Source organism: Cyprinus carpio, chromosome B21 (genome assembly GCF_018340385.1).
Source record: "Cyprinus carpio isolate SPL01 chromosome B21, ASM1834038v1, whole genome shotgun sequence".
Classification (NCBI taxonomy): Eukaryota; Metazoa; Chordata; class Actinopteri; order Cypriniformes; family Cyprinidae; genus Cyprinus; species Cyprinus carpio.
The window spans coordinates 4191633-4212981 of record NC_056617.1 but is presented as its reverse complement, the minus strand read 5'-3'; the positions used below and the strand labels follow the sequence as shown (position 1 = coordinate 4212981).

General features: G+C 36.2%; 2 protein-coding genes across 2 annotated transcripts; both read left to right on the top strand.

Annotated features, from left to right (window-relative positions):
- The first annotated feature begins 7046 nt into the window (after nt 1-7046).
- Nucleotides 7047-8981, top strand: LOC122141329 (chromobox protein homolog 2-like). The gene is made up of 2 exons (XM_042748464.1): nt 7047-8112; nt 8222-8981. Exons 1-2 carry the CDS (start codon nt 8050-8052, stop codon nt 8468-8470), a joined length of 312 nt encoding a protein of 103 aa, XP_042604398.1. The 5' UTR covers nt 7047-8049; the 3' UTR covers nt 8471-8981.
- Nucleotides 8982-12215: 3234 nt separating this feature from the next.
- On the top strand, nt 12216-19760 carry LOC109058120 (phosducin-like). The gene is made up of 5 exons (XM_042747903.1): nt 12216-12370; nt 17001-17184; nt 17302-17483; nt 17949-18230; nt 19015-19760. Exons 2-5 carry the CDS (start codon nt 17010-17012, stop codon nt 19297-19299), a joined length of 924 nt encoding a protein of 307 aa, XP_042603837.1. The 5' UTR covers nt 12216-12370; nt 17001-17009; the 3' UTR covers nt 19300-19760.
- The last annotated feature ends 1589 nt before the right edge of the window (nt 19761-21349 follow it).

Here is a 21349-nt window from a genome sequence, read left to right as displayed (position 1 = left end):
CTGCACACTGGGTGGGACATAACCATGAGTTTCCTTTTCTTGGAAATCATGCATGATCAAATGTGAGATAGTGGAAAGGCAAAAACAGCCTGTAAAGACCGATAACACAACAGACTTAATTATTTGGATCACATTCTCAAGCACATGAATTGAGCGTCAGTTCTCACAGGCCAAGTAGTCAAGACGCTTCTAATGCTATTTGCTAACAACACTGTACCATCAGCTGATCTGCTCCAGCTGAGCTGCATTACCTGGTTAACTCCCCTCACTGCTCAATGGCCAAAGCTCAAACAAGGCGCCCTATTTTAAACACATTCAGTTTGCTCATACAGGCTGCTGCTCGCTTCTGCTGCCCGCCACCTCCCCAGCTCCTCCTTATGCATAACATGGCATTTGCTTTATGTCATGTTGCCTGCTCTGTTCACAGGGGGGATATTTTAGCTCCCACAGTCCTAAACTGTGTGAGCGTTCCCTAATGCTGCTGCGGCTGTCGTCTGACTCTCTGCTATTTCATGGTGCTCATGAAAGGTCAGAGGACTCCCTGAACAGAGCCATACTGCCAAATTTCAATTCAGGAACATCAACTTGTTTGCAATCTATTCAATAAAAATTCTTAAATTATTTTTATTGTCTGTGTGTTCTTGACTTAATGGACCTGACAGAACTAAAATTAGTGTTAAGTATTAGAGTCACCATTGCCTCGGGACATTGCTTGTTTTGGCGTTCTGCCCAACTGTCACTCTATAAATTATAAAATAATAATAATAATAATAATAATAATAGTAATTATTATTATTATTATTATTATTATTATTATTAAGCAAGGGTCATACCCAGCAATAATACATTTTCTTTATTAAATATTAATTGAGCAACGTCATTTCTGTAAAAGGATGTGGAAAGTTTATGATTAAAAAATTAATACAAGGGAACTAGTGGGGCCTTTAACACTTATATGGCAAAAGTGATTGAAAACGTAAATATAAGTATTATTTTGGGGGTATTTTGACTTTATTAAGTACAATTTAAAATGACTACTTGTACTTTGACTTGATTATGTTTCTGAAGGAAAACTAGTACTCTTACTTTTTATTTTATTTTATTTCAACTAGAAAAGTACTAGTTATATTTTTGCATTTTTATTTTATCTTACACACACTAAATATGGTACATGAAAGATCAAATGTGCACACTCATGAGTTTTTTTTTTTTTTTAGGTTACTTCTAATTTTTTTAATATTTGAGTGCAATTTAAAGGGGTCATGAACTGAGAAACCAAAATCCCTGTGATCTTTTGACATATGAGAGGTCGTTGCACCATAAAAACTTCCTGTTTCAGTTTCAGTTCAGTAAGTTTCAGTTACTGTTTAGCCCCACCCACCAATTCATGCATGTAGTGTTAATAACAAGACAGGCAAATGCAGGTCTACACAGAAACTGAAAGATAAAGAAGGCTCAGAAGATAACAAGACGCTGTGCAGTACTAAGTTGTGGAAAAACAGTGTTTGCATTGCCCTCTTTCTGATTCCAGTGTTAGGAAAGAATGAATGAACTTTATTTTTAATGAAGATCCAGACCGCATCATTAAGAACTTGGTCCTTTGTTCACTTCATTTTACAGCAGATTCATTTTCAAATAAGTTCACAGTTCGATGCAGGATTTTCAGAAAGATTGAAACTTAAAAAAAGACAGTGCTGTGCCCACTATATTGGATCCGACAGTAATGTTGTAACAAACAAGTGTATTACATTTTTTATTACATGGTCACTATTGTTTTGTCTGTTAAACAGATCATTTGAAATGAGAATTTAAACAGTTTTAACCTAAATCACTTCAGCATCCATCTGTTAATGATGTAGACTGTCAAACAGTGTTAGCCAATCATAGCAGTGGGCATTAACACTACTTCTGAGTCTACAATCCGCCACACCTATATTCAAACAGAGCCTTCTGATGAGGGGGGTTTGAAAAAGGACAGAAAATATTCTATTACTCATTAAATATTATATTTTTGATGTAAAATCTTGATAACTTTATAAATGGAGCTCAGAGAACAGTACCAAATAAAAAATCGGAGGCCATTCATGACCCCTTTAAAGTCATACTTTTTTACTTTTAAAATTTTCACTGAGTATCTATACTTTCACTTGAGTATAATTTTTGAGTACTTTTTACACCCCTGCTCTTTGGTGACGAAACAACAAAAGTTAATATTCCTTGAGTCATGTTGATTTTTTATTAGCCGATGTTGGAAGTGCAGAAAAAAGGCATATGAATGATCATTTTGCAAAAGAACAATTCTTTAACCACTGGATGTTTTTAGGTGTTGTGACTGGTGGACAAACTTACCTAAAATGCTTAGAATAGTCTTTAAAAATCTGAATCTGAAAAGTAAGACTAATTACCCCTTGTCTACTGCTAATTGGTCAGACTAGTTCTTAAGACACAGTCTAGAGCCCTGCACGGACCTAAAAGCTAGGCAGTAGTCCGGCCCTCAAGTTCAAGTTGAGCTTTATTGTCATGTGTGGACATACAGTGTAACGAAATGTCAGCATGTTGGGCCCCGTCGGGCTTGCAGACCTCTATCACAGTCTCAGCATAATGGCTATATGAACCAGTTCCAGAAATGTTAGTCATACTACAGTAGAACCAATAGAACAACGAAACTAACCTGCTCATTTTAGATGTTTCCACTTCCATACTCAAACTGTAAAATAGCAATTTTGTCTTTTATAGTATTGCAGTGTTATTTGCTTAATAAAACACAGATCTTTCAATCCCCAAAGCACAATAAAGAGCAGCAGAGCAACAAAACAACATTTATTTAGTCAAGTATGAATAGAAATGCATGTGACATTAGTTTTGCTGTGGTCTTCGCTAGCATGAATGGTCTTCTGAAATGAGGAAGAAAAGTCACCTCTTTGGGTTTGTGTATTTTCTTCTTTTAGTGCAATGTTTCCATTTGATGTTTACAGTTTCTGGGTTAAATGCAAACAGTATATGGAACAACATTTATCTATTAAGAAGCAACCAATTCTATGAGATTTATAAAATATTTTTATATTAATATACTCTTCAGTTGGGCTCAAGGGAGGCAAGAGAGACACTGATTCCCTCTGAACCTTTATCTGTACAAAGTCTATGTCAAGTCAAGTCACCTTTATTTATATAGCGCTTTAAACAAAACAAATTGTGTCAAAGCAACTGAACAACATTAATAAGGAGAACAGTGTGTCAATAATGCAAAATGACAGTTAAAGGCAGTTCATCATTGAATTCAGTGATGTCATCATGCAGCTCAGTTCAGTTTAAATAGTATCTGTGCAATCATTTGCAATCAAGTCAACGATATCGCTGTAAATGAAATGTCCCCAACTAAGCAAGCCAGAGGCGACAGCGGCAAGGAACCAAAACTCCATCGGTGACAGAATGGAGAAAAAAACCTTGGGAGACCCCTCAGTCGGGGGGCCAGTTCTCCTCTGGCCAGACGAAACCAGCAGTTCAGTTCCAGGCTGCAGCAAAGTCAGATTGTGCAGAAGAATCATCTGTTCCCTGTGGTCTTGTCCCTGTGGTTGTCTGAGACAAGGTCTTTACAGGGGATCTGTATCTGGGGCTCATCTAGTTGTCCTGGTCTCCGCTGACATTCAGGGCTGTAGAGGTCCTTTCTGGGTGCTGATCCACCATCTGGGCTGGATACAGACTGGATCCGGGTGACTGCAGTGACCATCTGACCTTGATACAGACTGGATCTGGTGGCTACGGTGACCTCGGAATAAGAGAGAAACAGACTAATAATGGCGTAGATGCCATTCTTTTAATGATGTAGCAAGTACATCGGGTGTTATGGGAAGTGTTCCTGGTTCCGGTTTACCTAATTAATGCAGCCTAAAAATCCTTTAATGGATTTGGATATTGGAAGCGTATTAGTGTGTTATGTGTAAGCCAGGTTAAAGAGATGGGTCTTTAATCTAGATTTAAACTGCAAGAGTGTGTCTGCCTCCCGAACAATGTAATGTACATAATTCCAGAGTTTAGGCGCTAAACAGGAAAAGGATCTGCCGACCGCAGTTGACTTTGATATTCTAGGTATTATCAAATTGCCAGAGTTTTGAGAACACAGAGGACGTGGAGGACTATAATGTAACAAGAGGTCGTTCAAATACTGAGGTGCTAAACCATTGAGGGCTTTATAAGTAATAAGCAAGATTATAAAATCTATAAGATGTTTAATAGGGAACCAGTGGAGTGTTGACAGGACCGGGCTAATATGATCATACTTCCTGGTTCTAGTAAGAACTCTAGCTGCTGCATTTTGGACCAGCTGGAGTTTGTTTATTAAGCGTGCTGAACAACCACCCAATAAAGCATTACAATAATCTAACCTTGAGGTCATATACACATGGATTAACATTTCTCCGTTTGACATAGGGAGCATAGGTCGTAATTTAGATATATTTTTGAGATGGAAAAATGCAGTTTTACAAATGCTAGAAACGTGGCTTTCTAAGGAAAGATTGCTATCAAATAGCACACCTAGGTTCCTAAATGATGACGAAGAATTGACAGAGCAGCCATCAAATCTTAGACAGCATTCTAGGTTATTACATGCAGAGTTTTAGGTCCTATAATTAACACCTCTGTTTTTTCAGAATTAATCAGTAAGAAATTACTCATCATCCAGTTTTTAATATCGACTATGCATTCCGTTAGTTTTTCAAATTGGTATATTTCACCGGGCCATGAAGAAATATAGACCTGAGTATCATCAGCATAACAGTGAAAGCTAACACCCTGTTTCCTGATGATATCTCCCAAGGGTAACATGTAAAGTGGGAAGAGTAAAGGCCCTAGTACTGAGCCTTGAGGTACTCCATACTGCGCTTGTGATCGGAGTGTGTGACTTCTCATGATACATTTCCAATATATCTGTTGGGTTGTGTGTGTGTGTGTGTGTGTTATTTAGTCTCTTTTCTTTTTTTTATTTCATTTTAAGATACTTTTTTAAACATTAGTTAAATACATCAGATAAAATGAACTTACACTGAAAAATACTCATAAAACATTTATTTATCTTATTTATTAATAATTTTAAAAATGTACATTATTAAAATCAAAAGTTGTATCTGTAAATATTATTTAATGGTCCTGAGTGTGTGTGTGTGTGTGTGTGTGTGTGTGTGTGTGTGTGTGTGTGTGTGCAGTGAGTCAAACACCATCTGTGTGAGTTCACACACAAAGACACACACTTGCAAATAGAATATGTCAGTGTTTCATGGTCCAGTACTGTGTACATCTGCAGCAGCAGCCCCCTCTTGTGATTCAGTTTTGTCTACTTAGTTTCTTTTGGCATTTTATAACCTGCATTTCAATACTAAAACATCATCTTATAAATTATAAATATTATATCATCTTATAAATATAAATGTAAATTGAAAATGCCAAAATATTTGGGGGAAAAAAGGTGCAGGCTATTTATGATGATATGTTGTGTGATAAAAAGCTACTAAGAGTTTTAAGCATGTACCACTAGCTTGTAATAACAGTAGAAAGTCAATTTAAAAAAAAATGTAATGTAACATGCCACATTCACTTAAATTTTACAGTGTTTACAAATTCTGAGCAATTTTCTCACATCTGAGAAACATTTTTATTCATATTTTTCATCCTGTAAAAAATAAATAAATAGGCCTACATAAATAAATAATCGAACATGAGGTTTTTTTAGTGTATAGTGACAAGTAGGTATTTAAGGATGCGTTGTTGTGTTTTTGTTGCTACATCATGTTTTCTGAGAGAAAAAAACCCCAGCATAAAGCCTTTATCTATCCATATTATGTCCTGAATGTTGATCAGTCTATATATCAGACAACAGTTTTTAAAGTTTTATTGTTACAGTTTGCCATTTAAAAGAGAGCTCAGAATAACAGAAGAGAAGCATCAGTGTGTGCTGTGTGTCAATGTGCAAATGTGGTTATGGTGTTAGTGGTTGTGTAGGTGTTGCTGTGTAGGAAAAACAATCATGATGCTTCTTACGCAGTGGCATGAGTGGTCTTCTGAAATTAAAAAAAAAATTAAAATCCCCTCTGTTGTTTTATGGGTTTTTTTTTTCTTCTTGTAGTCCAGCGCATTTTAAGTTCCATTTCTGCTTGCTGTTTCTTATTAAAGACAAGTTACTTATCTGTTGTATGTTTGCACTCCCAAGTCTCCATTCTCCGATCTCCAGTTCTGTGCCTCCATTTCCAAGTCTGGTGTGTTCATCCTACAAGAAAGAGAAGGAAAGTGTTTACCTCTTCAAGTACTGTAAAGGTGTGTGTGGGGCTCCTCACCTGTATGATCTTCCTCCTGCTCCATCTGCTATGCCTATCTGATCCCCCATTGCCTAATTGATGATGTTGTGTTAAATCCTGTTTGGAATGTTACTCATCTCTCTCTTGTCTGTGTATCACGTGACAATGAGTTTAAAGGTGTGTGTGTGCTACAGTATTTAAAGTACATTGAACAGTACTGAAGTACTGCTACTATGTACTGTAATTGTTGTGTTAAAAAAAAACACCCCTTCGACACTACAAATCGCACCCTGCATGCGTAAGCGCATTATTAAAATAATGAATAAAATGCATGTAGTTACCCTTTTCCACTCAAGGAGAGTGCACGCGCAGATCTCCGATCCCTCTAACCAGAGCTGGATTGGTAATCGGGCATTTTCCAGGTGGGCCAACCAGGTTTTTTTTTTTTTTTTTTTTTTTGCGCCTAGGACCATCACGCAGGGACAGCAAGTAGCCAGTGGCCTATTGGTTTCTCTCCTGTATTGACAACCTAAACATCCAATCACAATGCGCTATAGATGGAGGGATGAAGTATTTTGCTCTGCCTATATAAAGATCGCATCAACTTCTTCCTCGTCGGCTTTTCCCACATTTTCACAGCAGATTTATCAAGAACAGGCTTGCTCTGCGGTGAGTGCTGCGGGACGAAGAGCAAGGCAGGAGGAGAAGGGACTATACTGCGCTGTATTGATGCGCTGTTTTTTTTTTTTTTTTTTTTTTTTTTTTTTTTTTTTCAAATCAAAGCATAAATGCAGCAGAAAACATTATCCTTGCGGCGTGGCTGACACAGTATAGCGTACTCAGTTTGCGTTCAGCTCCTATTCTTCAAAATGGCCCTACAGTGATTTGGAGAGGAATTGTTGAATAAAGTTGTCATTTGTTTTCTTCGCTTACAAAAACTATTCTTGTCTCTTCATAACGTTACAGTTGAATCACTGATGGCAGATGGACAATTCTGACTATGCTTTTTATACTTTTCTGGACCTTGACAGTGTATTTTTCTTGGCAGTCTATGGGACAGTCACAAGTCCAAATTCTCTCACCAATGCCCCGCAGGTTTATTACAACCCCTTCCCGTTCCTCAGCCCCCATGGTCTCATATAGCAATTGACTTTGTTACTGATCTCCCCAACTCCAGAAATCACACCACAATTCTTACAGTCATCGACAGATTCTCCAAGGCCTGTCGACTCATACCCTTACCCAAACTGCCTACGGCCTTTGAAACCGCTGAAGCCCTGTTAGAACAGGTTTTCTGTTCTATGGCCTTCCTGAGGATATTGTCTCCGACCGAGGCCCACAGTTTACCTCTCGAGTCTGGAGGGCTTTTTGCTAACAACTTAACATCAATATCAGTCTCACCTCCGGCTACCATCCACAATCCAACAGCGAAGTCGAAAGGCTCAACCAAGAAATCACCAGGTTCTTATGCTCATACTGCCACCAGAATCAGAATGACTGGAGTCCTTACCTGTTGTGGGCTGAGTATGCACAAAACTCGCTCCGCAAGCTATCAACTGGCCTCACCCCTTTCCAGTGTGTCCTCAGCTTCCAGCCCCCTCTATTTCCCCGGTCGGGAGAACCCTCCGAACTCCCTGCTGTCAACAACTGGTTAAGGAGAAGCGAGAACACATGGAATACAGCTCATGTCCACCTACAAAGAGCAGTGTGTCGAACCAGGGAACAAGCCGATCGTCAGAGAAGGGAGGTATATCCCTGGACAATGGGGCTGGCTGTCCACCAGGGACCTGCGACTTCGACTACCCAGCAAAAAACGAAGTCCCAGGTATGTGGGTCCGTTCAAAATCCTCAGGCAAATTACTCCAGTTTCATATCATTTAGATTTACCTGAAAATTACGGTATCTCACCTACTTTCCATGTTTCCTTGCTCAAGGCCGCTGGTGGACCCGGAGGAGAGAGGGACCAGGACGAGGTCGCAGATGAGGGCACTCCTCCCCTAATCCTGAATGGTGAGGAGGCGTATCAGATCAGAGAGATTCTGGATTCCCGACGCAGAGGACGAGTGCTGCAGTATCTGGTCGACTGGGAAGGATATGGCCCAGAGGAGAGGTCCTGGGTTAATGCCCATGATATCCTGGACCCCACACTCACCCTTGAGTTTCATCAAACCCATCCAAATTGACCCACACCTCATCCCCGTGGTAGGCCAGCCACTCAGGTCTGGGGCCGGTCGCAGGGGAGGGGCTCTGTCACGAATCAGACCTCTGTGGCTCTCTCCGATGGCCACCGGAGAGGCACCCTCTCCTGAGTACTGACATTCACACCGGACTCCATTTCCCATAACCCCGTACTAGACTGATCACCTGCACAGGTGTTGCTCATCACTGGCCTATTTAACCAGCGTTCCTACTCGCACACACTGCGAAGTCTTGTTTTGCCCTGGCTGACATTTCTGAGTGGTTTCCCTGCCTTCCTGAGATTGTTTGTGTATGACCCTGGAATGTTTGACTATTCTGATTCTCTGCCGCCTACCCTTGTGATCTTGTTACCTAGAATTCTGATCGTTTGCTGGTTGCCCCGACTCCTGCCTGGTGTTGTTTCTGTCTCCGTCTTGCCTCTGATATCCCTGACACTGTTGATTGACCATTGCCTGTTGGTGACCTTGATTCTTTCAATAAAGAGCTGCAAATGGATCCTCAAGCTTCTGACCAATCATTACAATTACACTGCGTTCCAAATTATTATGCAAGTGATGTACCAAAATCCTATTGATATAAGTCAGATTTTTGTTTATGGTGTTTTTCACGTTTTTTTTTTTTTTTTAGATAAGTCAGTTCTCATGAAAAATGGTGAATATGGTGAAGCTACTGGAGTCTCAAGATCCTCTCCATGCAGACTGGCAGTTGTGTGTAAAGCTGCGTTTCAGTCACTGCTAACAAAACCTCACAAAGAGAAACCTGCACAGTGGCTGTAGAAACACATTTTTAAAGTTTCGCACCATGGTATTTATGCAACATGGGATAGTGTGTTATCCTGCATGAAAATCCTTTTATTTCCGAGAGCACTATTCTTCACTTTATACCACAGCAGAAAATGGGCAGTTATGAACTCCACTTATCTTGCAGAAGTCATTTTGACACCCTAAAATGACTTTAAATCTCACTTCCCAATATTCCAACCCAAATCATCACCCACCGCCTCCTTGCTGATGTTTCAGTCTCATTGGAATAGGATGGCCATTCATCAACTATCAGAAATCCATTCATCTGAACCATCCATTGTACTGCAGCATTCATAATTGAATAAAACTATTTAAAAACAAGTCTTCATGTGTTTCTACAGCCACTGTGCAGGTTTCTCTTTGTGAGGTTTGGTTAGCAGTGACTGAAATGCAACTTTACACACAACTGTCAGTCTGCATGGAGAGGATCTTGAGACTCCAGTAGCTTCAAACACCTTACTGCTGCTCAGCAGTGGCTTTTTTACACCTGCCATTACAATACAGTTCATTTGTTTGACAGAAACTTTCCTTAATAAATCTTTATCTGACCAGGATCTTCTGTGCTCTAAGTCACTCACAAATCTTTTGATAGTTCAGTAATTTCTGTTAGCTTTTTGCTAAATATTGTTTGTTTTGATGCCTTTTACAAGACATTGCTTTGTTTCATACTTTTCATCTTCAGAAAGATCTTTCTCCCTCACCATATTTCATGAGAACTGTGACTTGCATAATTTATACCAGTTATCTAAAAAGATGTAAAAAACAACACAAACAAAAATCTGACTCTTTATTGTACCGAAATCCTATTGATATGTCACTTACATAATAATTTGGACCATTTTGCAGTATTTTTCCCCCCAGTTTAACAGATGAATCAAATTGAAACAATGTATTTCACAACTTAATAAAGGCTGCACCAAAAGAAAGTAATAAATGTTATAATTTTTTTTGTCTTTTTTTTTCTTTTCTCTGAACAGGTAGTTCTGTACAATAAGAGAGTCACAGGAGTGAAGCCTCAGTGATGTTGGTTCAGAAGCAACTATTGAAAAAACCATAAAAGACTGAAAGATGCAATAGCAGTAAAGGGAGGATCAGCTCCCAATTAACACTTCTAACAGTTCTGAATTAATTTACACAGTAAGTGATCAACTGAAACATATGAGTGGTCAGGCATTCACATGCTTTTGGTCATTATGTGTTAATTTTGAACTGACACATATAAATGGCAGTATTATAATTATTTTGTAGTAGCTTCACCTGTAGAGAGGACACAGACATACACTTAAAGAGTTTACCAAAATAACAAAAAAAAAAAAACCTTGATTACCTTCAGCAAAAGTTTAAATCCTAAACAAGTTATTAGTCTGAACATATGTATGATAATTTCAGGGATTCTCATTAGCTGCACAAACCTGAAACATGTAGATTAAGTGACGTCAGTTAACCTTTAGTCATTGCATGCGATGGTCATTCGAGTTTTCATCACATAGTGGAATAGGTGTTGTTGTGGGTTTGTTTTTTTAAGGGGGAAAAAAATCACAAAGACATTAATAAACTGAAGGCCTTTATCACTGTATCAACTTGTATTGTTACAATTTATCATCTAAAAGAGCTCAGAATAACAGAAGAGAAGCATCGGTGTGTGCTGTGTGTCACAGTGCAAGTGTGGTCTGAATGTGGTGTGTGTGTGTGGTGAATGTAAGTGGAAAGTGTGAAATGAGTGTCTGTGGTTGTGTGGGTATCACTAAAGAGGAAAAACAAACATGGTAACCAGAATGTTTTTTTTAAGTCTCTGTTTGATTTAGTTTTATATTGTCATATTGTTAAAATACTGTTTAAAAAGAAGCATATATACATTTGTGATACACATTCTAAGAAGAACATTTCATAGTGGTAGTAGAAATCGGAAAGGAAACTTTTTATTTTATTTTATTTATTTATTTATTTTGTCCTGTGTACTTGAACTTATGCTCTGTTTTTCAGTTGTTGCTTACACGGAACAACATTTACCATATATTTATTAACATGAACATACTTTTTATTATGTATTTATTTATTAGATGTGTATATATATATATATATATATATATATATATATATATATATATATATATATATATATATATAATTTATTATACTTTTTATAAGTTGCATCAGTGTCTTGTCATGTGTCTTTATATTTTAATGTTTTTATTTATTTATTTATTTTTGATGAAACCTAGAAAAGTTACAATGTTGGCTGGTTGCTATGTTTTTCTAGAGTGAGTTTTTAGGCATTGCTATAATTCCAAAAATTACAGTAAAGACTAATTGCAACACTAAATGCATTACTTCAGAGAACTGTGTGTGTGCGAGCGCACTAATTAACCTTTTTTTATTTTGTATTTTTTATTGTGACAAATTTGTACCCAGACGTGAGCTAAACCTAACAAAACCCTCATTTGGGGACGTCCTCATTTTAGTATGGTATAAAAATGGGTGACTGGGCTAACGCGTGGGTGCATAATGTGGCAGGCAGGGGTGCAGAATTCGGCACAACACCGGAAAACAACAACAATAAATTTAAATTTGCTTCCTGTTAGATTGTGTTTTTATTAATGTCTCCTCAACCCACAATTTAACCTTACAATAATGCAAATATACAGAAATTAATAACCGTTGTTCAGTGTGTCAAAAAATGCGCAATATTAATGTGAGCTTGCCCAGTAGAGCAATCTGGTCGTAGCTGTATCGGTATCAAGCATAAACTATATAAAAACAAGCCTTGGATGTATCCTTTCTAGCCCTGACCTAGTTATGGCCGTGATTGGCTAGTTAAAAGTACCAATTGGGCTGGTTTTATTACGCAGACCTGGCAACCCTGTACTGTTAAAAAAAAAAAAAAAAAAAAAATTCATTTTGTCACCAAAACATGTGTGAAACGCCTTCTGTCAATCGCTTCAAACGCTTATTGGTGGATACTCGTGTCAATCATCTCTTCAGCATTGTGATTGGTCAGTACTTGTGCTTGCGCTGTAGAGCCAGTGTAGAATCTGAAGCGGCTGTTTCAGCGATAAACTGCGATAAAGGTGACACATATTGGTAAGATTCAGTCGGGTTATCAGATGATAAATGTTTTAATATTCATAAAACACATCTTGTTTATAATATATATACCCTACTTTATTAGTTGTGTCGTGTTCCGGTGCTTTAACCGACTAGCAAACATACTACGTTAGCACAAAGAAGGGACTTTGGTTAGCATGCTAACAGCATTCTAGCAAACACTCATCGGGTATCTCATGTACTGTAACTGTAACTTATATAATTTAGTTTTATAAGGATTTGTAATGGGCCAATCAGACTCCCAGTAAGTGAACAGTGATTTCTCATGTCATTTAGGTAGTTTATTTCTCAAACATTACCTGATGTATATAACGTTAGCTAGGTAGCAGGTTGTTTGATAGATACTTGTTTACTAGATAAATCTATTAATATTTCTTACGAAGTATAATTTATGACTGTATGTATTTACATTAAAGGTATTATATGTTAAAAGTGTTTTGTAAGACTTCAGTCATTAGTCTAGATTTCATCTCCAGAGGGGATGAGGGCTAATTGGATTTCTTACAGCCTCAGACTAATTTTCTTGCTAATTTTCTTTTGAGGTAATTTTGAACTAGATTTGCATTTCCTGAATAACCAGCACTTGATGATGGGCAACAAAAGGATAGTCTTGTGTATGATTTGTGTACTTTTTGGGGGGTTAAATTATAAAGAAAATAAGAGACGGCAACGCAGACTTTGTAAAAAAGAAATAATTAATTTAATCTAAATACTGTAATACTAATACATACACTAGTATTTTTTTAAACCTAATATACATAGGTATTATAATGTTGTGACATTTATTCTTTTATTGTAAATATGATGCAAAAATATTATGCAATCATAATACAGCGTACCATAGTTTTACAGGATGTTGATTTCTACATATACCAATACGCTTTTAACATTTCAAGTAAAATTGATGCAGTATTTTTATTTTTTATTTATTTATTTTTTTTATTTAGAACAAAAACACAATTTAAAACAAAATATATAACATGACAAATTGTTACTAATCCACAAAGAAACCTCTTTTCAAGACATTATACAATAATCTAAATACTGTAATACTAATACACACACTAGTATTTTTTTAAACCTAATATACCTAGGTATTATAATGTTGTGATATTTATTCTTTTATTGTAAATATGATGCAAAAATATTATGCAATCATAATACAGCGTACCATACTTTTACAGGATGTTGATTTCTACATATACCAATACACTTTTAACATTTCAAGTAAAATTGATGCAGTATTTTTATTTTTTATTTATTTATTTATTTTTATTTAGAACAAATTTTTTTTTAAAACAAAATATATAACACAACAAATTGTTGCTAATCCACAAAGAAACCTCTTTCCAAGACGTTATACAATACAAAATGTCCGAAAAGGAGTGGGATGAAGCAGTAGCTTATTCTTTTCCCACCTATGCACTTTCAAACGTTCCAGTATTTTTTCTTTAATATATTACATCCGTCCCTTTTCTTTTATATATTTCTACCAATTTAACTAATTCATAATTACTAAACACCAACCAAAATATTTACTCCAAAACACCAGTCTTTCTATAATCACCTAACACAGTCAACATTTTAACCCTCACAACAATCACCCTAACCATACACATATTCATTTAATAAAGTGTTTTTATACATTGATATAAATTGCTTCATATTTATATAATGCTTTAACCCCTGCTCCAAACAATTCCATAACTGCACCCCACAAACAGAAATGCACATATGTTCTTATATTAATCTTTTTGAAATTTGACTCTTTCCTCAAGTTGTACCCACCCTGCCTTTCCAGAATTTTTTTTTCAAATTCTCCGGAAGTAACCTATTTCTTGCTTTAAACCTAATTTGTGCAGTTTTAAATTTAACCAACTCAATGAACTTCAGTATATTAGACTGTAAAAATAATCAATTTGTCTGTTCCAGATATCCTACGTTATTAATAATTCTAATTGCTCTCTTTTGTAATATACTTATCGATTGTAAATTAGTTTTGTAGGTATTTCCCCAGCTTTCCACACCATAACTTACAGTAATATAAATGTATTGTAAAGAATATGCATTGATTTCTTATCCAAAATATGTCTTACTTTATTAAGAATCGCTATAGTCTTTGCTAGTTTTGCTTTAACATACTTTATTTGTGTTTCCAACATATCTTGTGGTCTAAAATTATACAGAGAAACTTAATTTCATATACTCTTTCTATATTTACATTATCAATTTTCAATTACACTTGAGGGTTTATTTTATAGCTTCCAAATTACATAATCTTTGTTTTACTGATATTTAATGACAATTTATTTACATCAAAGCACTGTTTTCATTTATGAATTTCTATTGTCATCACTTCCAGAAGCTGTTGTAAATTATCCCCAGAACACAAAATATTTGTATCATCTGCAAATAAAATTAATTTTAGTATATCTAATACTCTACACATGTCATTGATGTAAATTATAAACAATTTTGGACCTAATATCGATCCTTGTGGTACACCACAAGATATTTGCTCATATACAGATTTATGATCACCGATTTCTACAAACTGTTGCCTATCTCTTAGATAATTACGCACCCATTTCAACCCAACCCCTCTAATGCCATACCTCTCTAATTTTTTAAATAAAATATTATGATTTATTGTATCAAATGCTTTCAAGTCTGTAAAAATTCCTACTACATTTCTTTTTATCTATACCATTTGTAATTTCCTCCATTAATTCCATTAGTGCTAAGGATGTTGATCTATTTGTCTGAAATCCATACTGATTTTCAACTAAAAGGTTATGTGTTTCAATAAAATTATCAAGTCTTTTTGTATAAAGTTTTTCAAGGACTTTAGAGAAGTATAGAAACCAGCCTGTAGTTTGTAAAGTAGTGTCTGTCTCCCTTTTTATATACTGGTATTATTTTTGCAATTTTCATTTTATTTGGAAATTTACCAGATTGAAAAGACAAATTAAAAATATAAGTTAATGGCTCCACAATCTCTTCAATAACATTTTTTATTATAATCATATCAATATTATAATCCACAGAGGATTTACTTTTACACTTTCTCACAATGTTTATTATCTCCTCTCGATCTACCATCTTAAGAAAAAGAGCTTGAATTTCTATACTGGAAATTATCCACACCTTTTGTTGTTTCCGGATCGTTTATTGTTTTCACCAGATCAGGTCCCACATTTACAAAAAAATTATTAAATCCGTTAACCACATCTTCCTTGTTATTAATAATGTTATCATTATCAATATAATACTCTGGATAATCTTTATTAACCCCTTAATAAACCCTTAGTAATCCATGGACCATTTATTTGCTTTTGTCCACCACTGTACTGTTTAACCAGACAATTCTTGTCATACAGTGATGTAAAAGTTTTTAGGAATCCATTATATGCTTTGTCAATATCTTCTTCTTCATATACTAATTTCCAGTTTTGTTTAAGTAATTCTTCCTGGAACCCATTTATATTTTCTAAAATTCTTACTCTTTTATATTTAAAGCAACTTTCTTCCTTTGGGGTCCCATTCTTACAATGGTAGACAATAAAAACAGGCAAATGGTCACTAATATCACTATATAATAACCCACTATCTATATTATTGTCCGTAATATTTGTAAATATATTATCTATCAATGTAGCACTATGACATGTGATTCTACTTGGTCTGGTGATTGTTGGATGTAAACCCATGCTATTCATTGTGTTAATAAAATCTTCTGTCATTTTATGCTTTTTAGATTCAATAGATCAATGTTGAAATATCTACATATTAACATTATCTTTTGTACTGTTTTTGTAAACATTTTTTCTATCCACTCATTAAATATTTCCATATTTGATCCAGGAGTTCTGTATATATAACTCACAATAATATTTTTTGTCCTTTCCGTACAAATTTCCGCAGTAATGCATTCCAACAAATCCTCAATAACTACTGACATGTTCTACACCACCTTATACTTCATTCTATTATCCACATATATCGCCACACCTCCACTTCTATTTATTCTATTTTAATAATTTAATTTATACCCATGAATCTCAAAATCCACACCCTTCTCCGTACTAATCCAAGTCTCCGATATTACTATAATGTTGAAATGATTCTTGAATTGTCTCAAATATTCTTTAATGCTTTGGAAATTGGCATATAGACTTATGCTGTTAATATGGATAACTGATATATTATGCTCTAATTGAAAGGTAGCATTAAATCGCTAATAATAATAATAATTCATAAATATTTGTTTACAACAGTGAACATTATTGTATTTATCTGATACCTTTAACCTAGATTTTTAAAAACAAAACTGTAGATAAAAAATGTTTATTGTTCATGATACCAAATATTGTGTTCAAATATTTTTTATTTTGAATTTAACAAAATATAATATTTGTAATTACCTAATGTTAACTAATTGAACTATGTGAAGTGTTACCTTTAATTACCTTGTATTTGAGTCTTGTTTAGCGTTTTGTATAATGGAAAGCTGTCTGCTTATATAAAAACTGCTGATTTTGATGTTTCTTGATGTTCTCAGTGTGATGGTTGTATGTTTTCTGTGTGTCTTTCACATGTATCTCAGTGTGACATCATGACAACTCTTGATGATAAGATCCTTGGGGAGAAGCTGCAGTATTACTACAGCAGCAGTGAGGATGAAGAGAGCGATCATGAGGAAGAGGAGAACGCATCCAAAACCATCCGCGACCAGGAGGTGCTGGATGTGGAACTGGACTACAGTGCAGATGGCAGTTCGGTCAACACTGGTACGGTTAAATGTGAACTATGAACAAAAATGTGTACTTTTGTCTCTCACAGCCTCTGATTAAAAGATGCTGCATCTCAACCACACATCTGTGAGACTGTGTGTGTTTCTCCCACAGGGCCGAAGGGAGTGATCAATGACTGGCGTAAATACAAACAGCTGGAGAACGAGCAGCGCGTGGAGCAGCAGAAAGAGATGGAGCGACTCATCAAGAAACTCAGCATGACCTGCAAGTCGCATCTGGAGGAAGAAGCCGACAGACAGAAACAGAAGGAGCTGCAGGATAAGATCGCAGGCAAAGTGAGAAGCACTCTATACACAAATTATCATACTGAATGTCACAGAATTTCACAATATGACTGTTGTCTATTTTATTTTTTATTTTATTTTATTTTTTATATTTTTTAATGTGAATATATATTTTTTACTATTTTATTTCATTTTTACTTGTTTTAGTGCTTAAAAATGAAAAAAATTATACATGTTGCCTTGCAAACTGTAATAAAAATAAGATTTTTTAAAAACAAATATTTTACTTAATTTTATTTTAAGTAATTAAAATGTTTTTAATAGTTCAAATTAATTTTAATACCCTTAATTATTTATATCAAATGGATATTAAGTCTCGCACATTTAAAAAAAAACGAAATATTAAAAATATAAGCAAATTGTACTATCTTTTTACATTCATTTCACTTTGCCCTCCTCAATTCCGAATACCATCAACAAAATTTAATTCTCCCTTTTTCTTGTATTTTTATTCAGATGAACCTCCGTGTGGACGAAGAAGAAGAAGAGGAGGATGATGATGATGAAGCCTTCCTCCAGCAGTATCGGCTGCAGCGCATGGAGGAGATGCGGCGGCAGCTGTGTGGAGGGCGGCGCTTCGAAAAGTTGATTGACATCTCTTCAGGGGAGGAGTTCCTGCGTGCTGTAGACGAGGAGGGCAAGAACACTCTGGTGCTGGTCCATATCTACGAGCCAGAGGTGCCCGCCTGCCAGGCCATGGATGGAAGCCTGCTCTGCCTCGCACTGCAGTACCCAATGGTAACAATGATGAAGAAATGTTTTCATTATAGAGCTTTAAAGGAATATTTCAGCAAAATATTTACTCACCCGCAGGCCACTCAGGATGGAGATGTATTTGTTTATTCATCTGAACTGATTAAGAGACATTTACATCACTTGCTCTCCAATGGATCCTCTGCAGTGAATGGGTGCCGTCAGAATGAGAGTCCAAACAGCTGATAAAAACATCACAATAATCCACACCGCTCCAGTACATCAGTTATTGCTTGTGAAGTGAAAAGTTGCATTTTATAAAAAAACAAATCCATCAAGATATTTTGACTTTAAATCGTTGCCTCTGGTCCTTTGTCCATAATAATACATCCTGCATTGAAAAAGTCCACCCCCTTTGTATTTAGAATTGTTTTGACTTGTAAACTGTGCTTGATCTGTGCAGATTTCTCTCCTGATTCAGACAGGACAACTTTTTAACTGGAGGTTTTTTTTTTTTACAAACATGCAGCCTTTGGCTTCACAAGTCTTTAATTGCTGGACTGTAGTGGTGTGGATTACTTGTGGATTATTGTGATGTTTTTATCATCTGTTTGGACTCTCATTCTGACGGCACCCATTCACTGCAGAGAATCCATTGGTGAACAAGTGATGAAATGCTACATTTCTCCAAATCTGATGAAGAAACAAACTAGGAAACTTGGATGACCTGAGTAAATTTGCAGAAAACTCTCATTTTGGGGTAAGCTGTTCTTTTAGTTTGTATTAGGTTGTGATTTCTTATTTCTCGGTTTCTCTCCATGACCTGCAGGTGAAGTTCTGTCGGGTCCAGGGCTCTGCAGTCGGCACCAGCGCTCTTTTCCGGAGTTCGGCTTTGCCGGCCCTGCTGCTGTACCGCGGCGGTGAGCTGGTGGGGAATCTGGTGCGTGTGTCCGATCAGCTCGGAGATGATTTCTATGCCACAGACGTCGAAGCTCTGCTGCAGGAATACGGGCTTCTTCCCGAGAAATACACACAGCCAAACACACACTCGTCTATTCGCAATGCCGCTGTCACTCACCCTAACGATTCGGACAGTGACTTGGATATAGACTAAATGCGTAATGTCTATATACATACATGCACACCAACACATAGATAAAGAAAAATATACACTCTTGTATACATCCACATAGTGATTCAGACCCAATACAGTGACCAAAAACAAACAACGGCTGCAGCTCAGAAAAATGTGAGATACACTACTGTAAACTCGAGATTTAGGCATTTTACAGATCATGATTACTGGAACAATACAGTAGATATCATTAGATGTATTTATGTGTGTCTCATTTCAGACACTTCCAGAATCGGGAGTCCTTCTTTATGCAAACAAAAATGCAAAACCCTTCAGAGAATCCTGCATCGATGTTTCACTATTTATTATAGTTTTAGATTTATATGTTTGTTTATTTGTGTTTTGACATATTAGTTTGCTTTACCCTCTGTTAGTTTTATACATTTTGTAAACATATCCATTAAGACAAATGCAAAAATAAAAACATGATTGTAAATAGACCCTTTTCTTGTTTATTTTCTCTGCATTTTAAGGGGAAAATTGGTTTAAAACTCATATCTTGCTAATGCTTAAGCAAATTTTCTGGTCTTTTTTTATGTTTGAGTTAGTGTAATGTATATATTTAATGCTAGTGTTGCAGTACTTTTTTATTTTTATTTTTTAAGTGTTTCATGTTGAGTTAACCACATTTCTGACTTATTTTACTAATATTTAATGTAGAATATAAAATGAGAAAATATACATAAAAATAATTTTAAAATTATATTACTACAAACATTCATACAAATATAGAAACAAAAAAATCGTTAATTTTTAATAAACTTAAAATGCATAATTTAATAAATTCATTTTTTATAGATTTCATAGAGGAAGAACATTTCCCAATATAACCATTCATTTACTCAGTATATTATAACCATAATATCAAAGTAGAATATATAAAATATAATGTTATGTCACATAGATACAGAATAAAGAGGTGGACCAACGAAACTGAGTGGGCTTTAAAAGCCTGCTTCGACCTCACTAATTGGAGTGTTTTTGAAGCTGCCACAATCTGGACAAACTCACAGAGACCGTAACATCCTATATTAGTTTTTGTGAGGATATATGCATTCCTACCAGGGCTTAATTAACATTCATCAATGATAAGCCATGGCTTACAGCAAAACTCAGACATCTTCGTCAGGCCAAAGAGGATACCTACAGAAATGGGGTAAGAGTCTTGTATAATCAGGCCAGGAACACACTGAACAAAGAGATTAGAGCGGCTAAAAGGACCTACGCTAAAAAGTTGGAAGATCAGTTCACTTCCAATGACTCAGCTTCAGTATTGAAAGGACTGAGAGCCATTACCAACTACAAGACACCACCCCCCTGCACTGAGGCTAATCAATGACTTGCTAACGACCTGAATGAGTTTTATTGTAGATTTGAAACCCCCCACACCCATTCTGACCATCTCTCTACACAACCGTTAACACCTCCTGCACTTCAAATCAGTGAGGATGATGTGTGTCAGGTCTTCAGGAAGAACAAAAGAAGAAAAGCACCAGGCCCAGATGGTGTGACACCAGCCTGTCTGAGAACCTGTGCTGACCAGCTGGCCCCCATCTTTTCACAGATCTTCAACAGATCTCTGAAGTTGTGTGAAGTGCCTTCCTGCTTCAAACGCTCCACCATCATCCCCGTTCCAAAGAAACCCAAGATAACAGGACTTAACGACTACAGACCTGTGGCTCTACACTTGAAAAACTGGTTCTGGCTAATCTGAAGGACATCACTGGACCCTTGCTGGACCCTCTGCAGTTTGCTTACTGAGCAAACAGGTCCGTGGATGGTGCAAACAACATGGGATTGCACTTCATCCTGCAACATCTGGGCAAAACAGGGACTTATGTAAGGATCCTGTTTGTGGACTTTAGTTCGGCTTTCAACACCATCATCCCAACACTCCTCCAGACGTACACTTCAGTAACTGTCTGGTTTGGTTCAGCTACAAAATCAGACATCAGAAGACTACAGAGAACGGTTCGGACTGCTGAAAGGATTATTGGTGCTGCCCACCCTTCAAGAACTGTGCACATCC

Excerpts from the sequence above, each read along its gene's own strand:
- LOC122141329 (XM_042748464.1), top strand. The coding sequence starts at position 8,050 with ATGGGGCTGGCTGTCCACCAGGGACCTGCGACTTCGACTACCCAGCAA. Across the intron at positions 8,113-8,221 it reads AGCAAAAAACGAAGTCCCAG|GCCGCTGGTGGACCCGGAGG; the intron begins GTATGTGGGTCC and ends TCCTTGCTCAAG.
- LOC109058120 (XM_042747903.1), top strand. The coding sequence starts at position 17,010 with ATGACAACTCTTGATGATAAGATCCTTGGGGAGAAGCTGCAGTATTAC. Across the intron at positions 17,484-17,948 it reads AGGATAAGATCGCAGGCAAA|ATGAACCTCCGTGTGGACGA; the intron begins GTGAGAAGCACT and ends ATTTTTATTCAG. Across the intron at positions 18,231-19,014 it reads TCGCACTGCAGTACCCAATG|GTGAAGTTCTGTCGGGTCCA; the intron begins GTAACAATGATG and ends CATGACCTGCAG.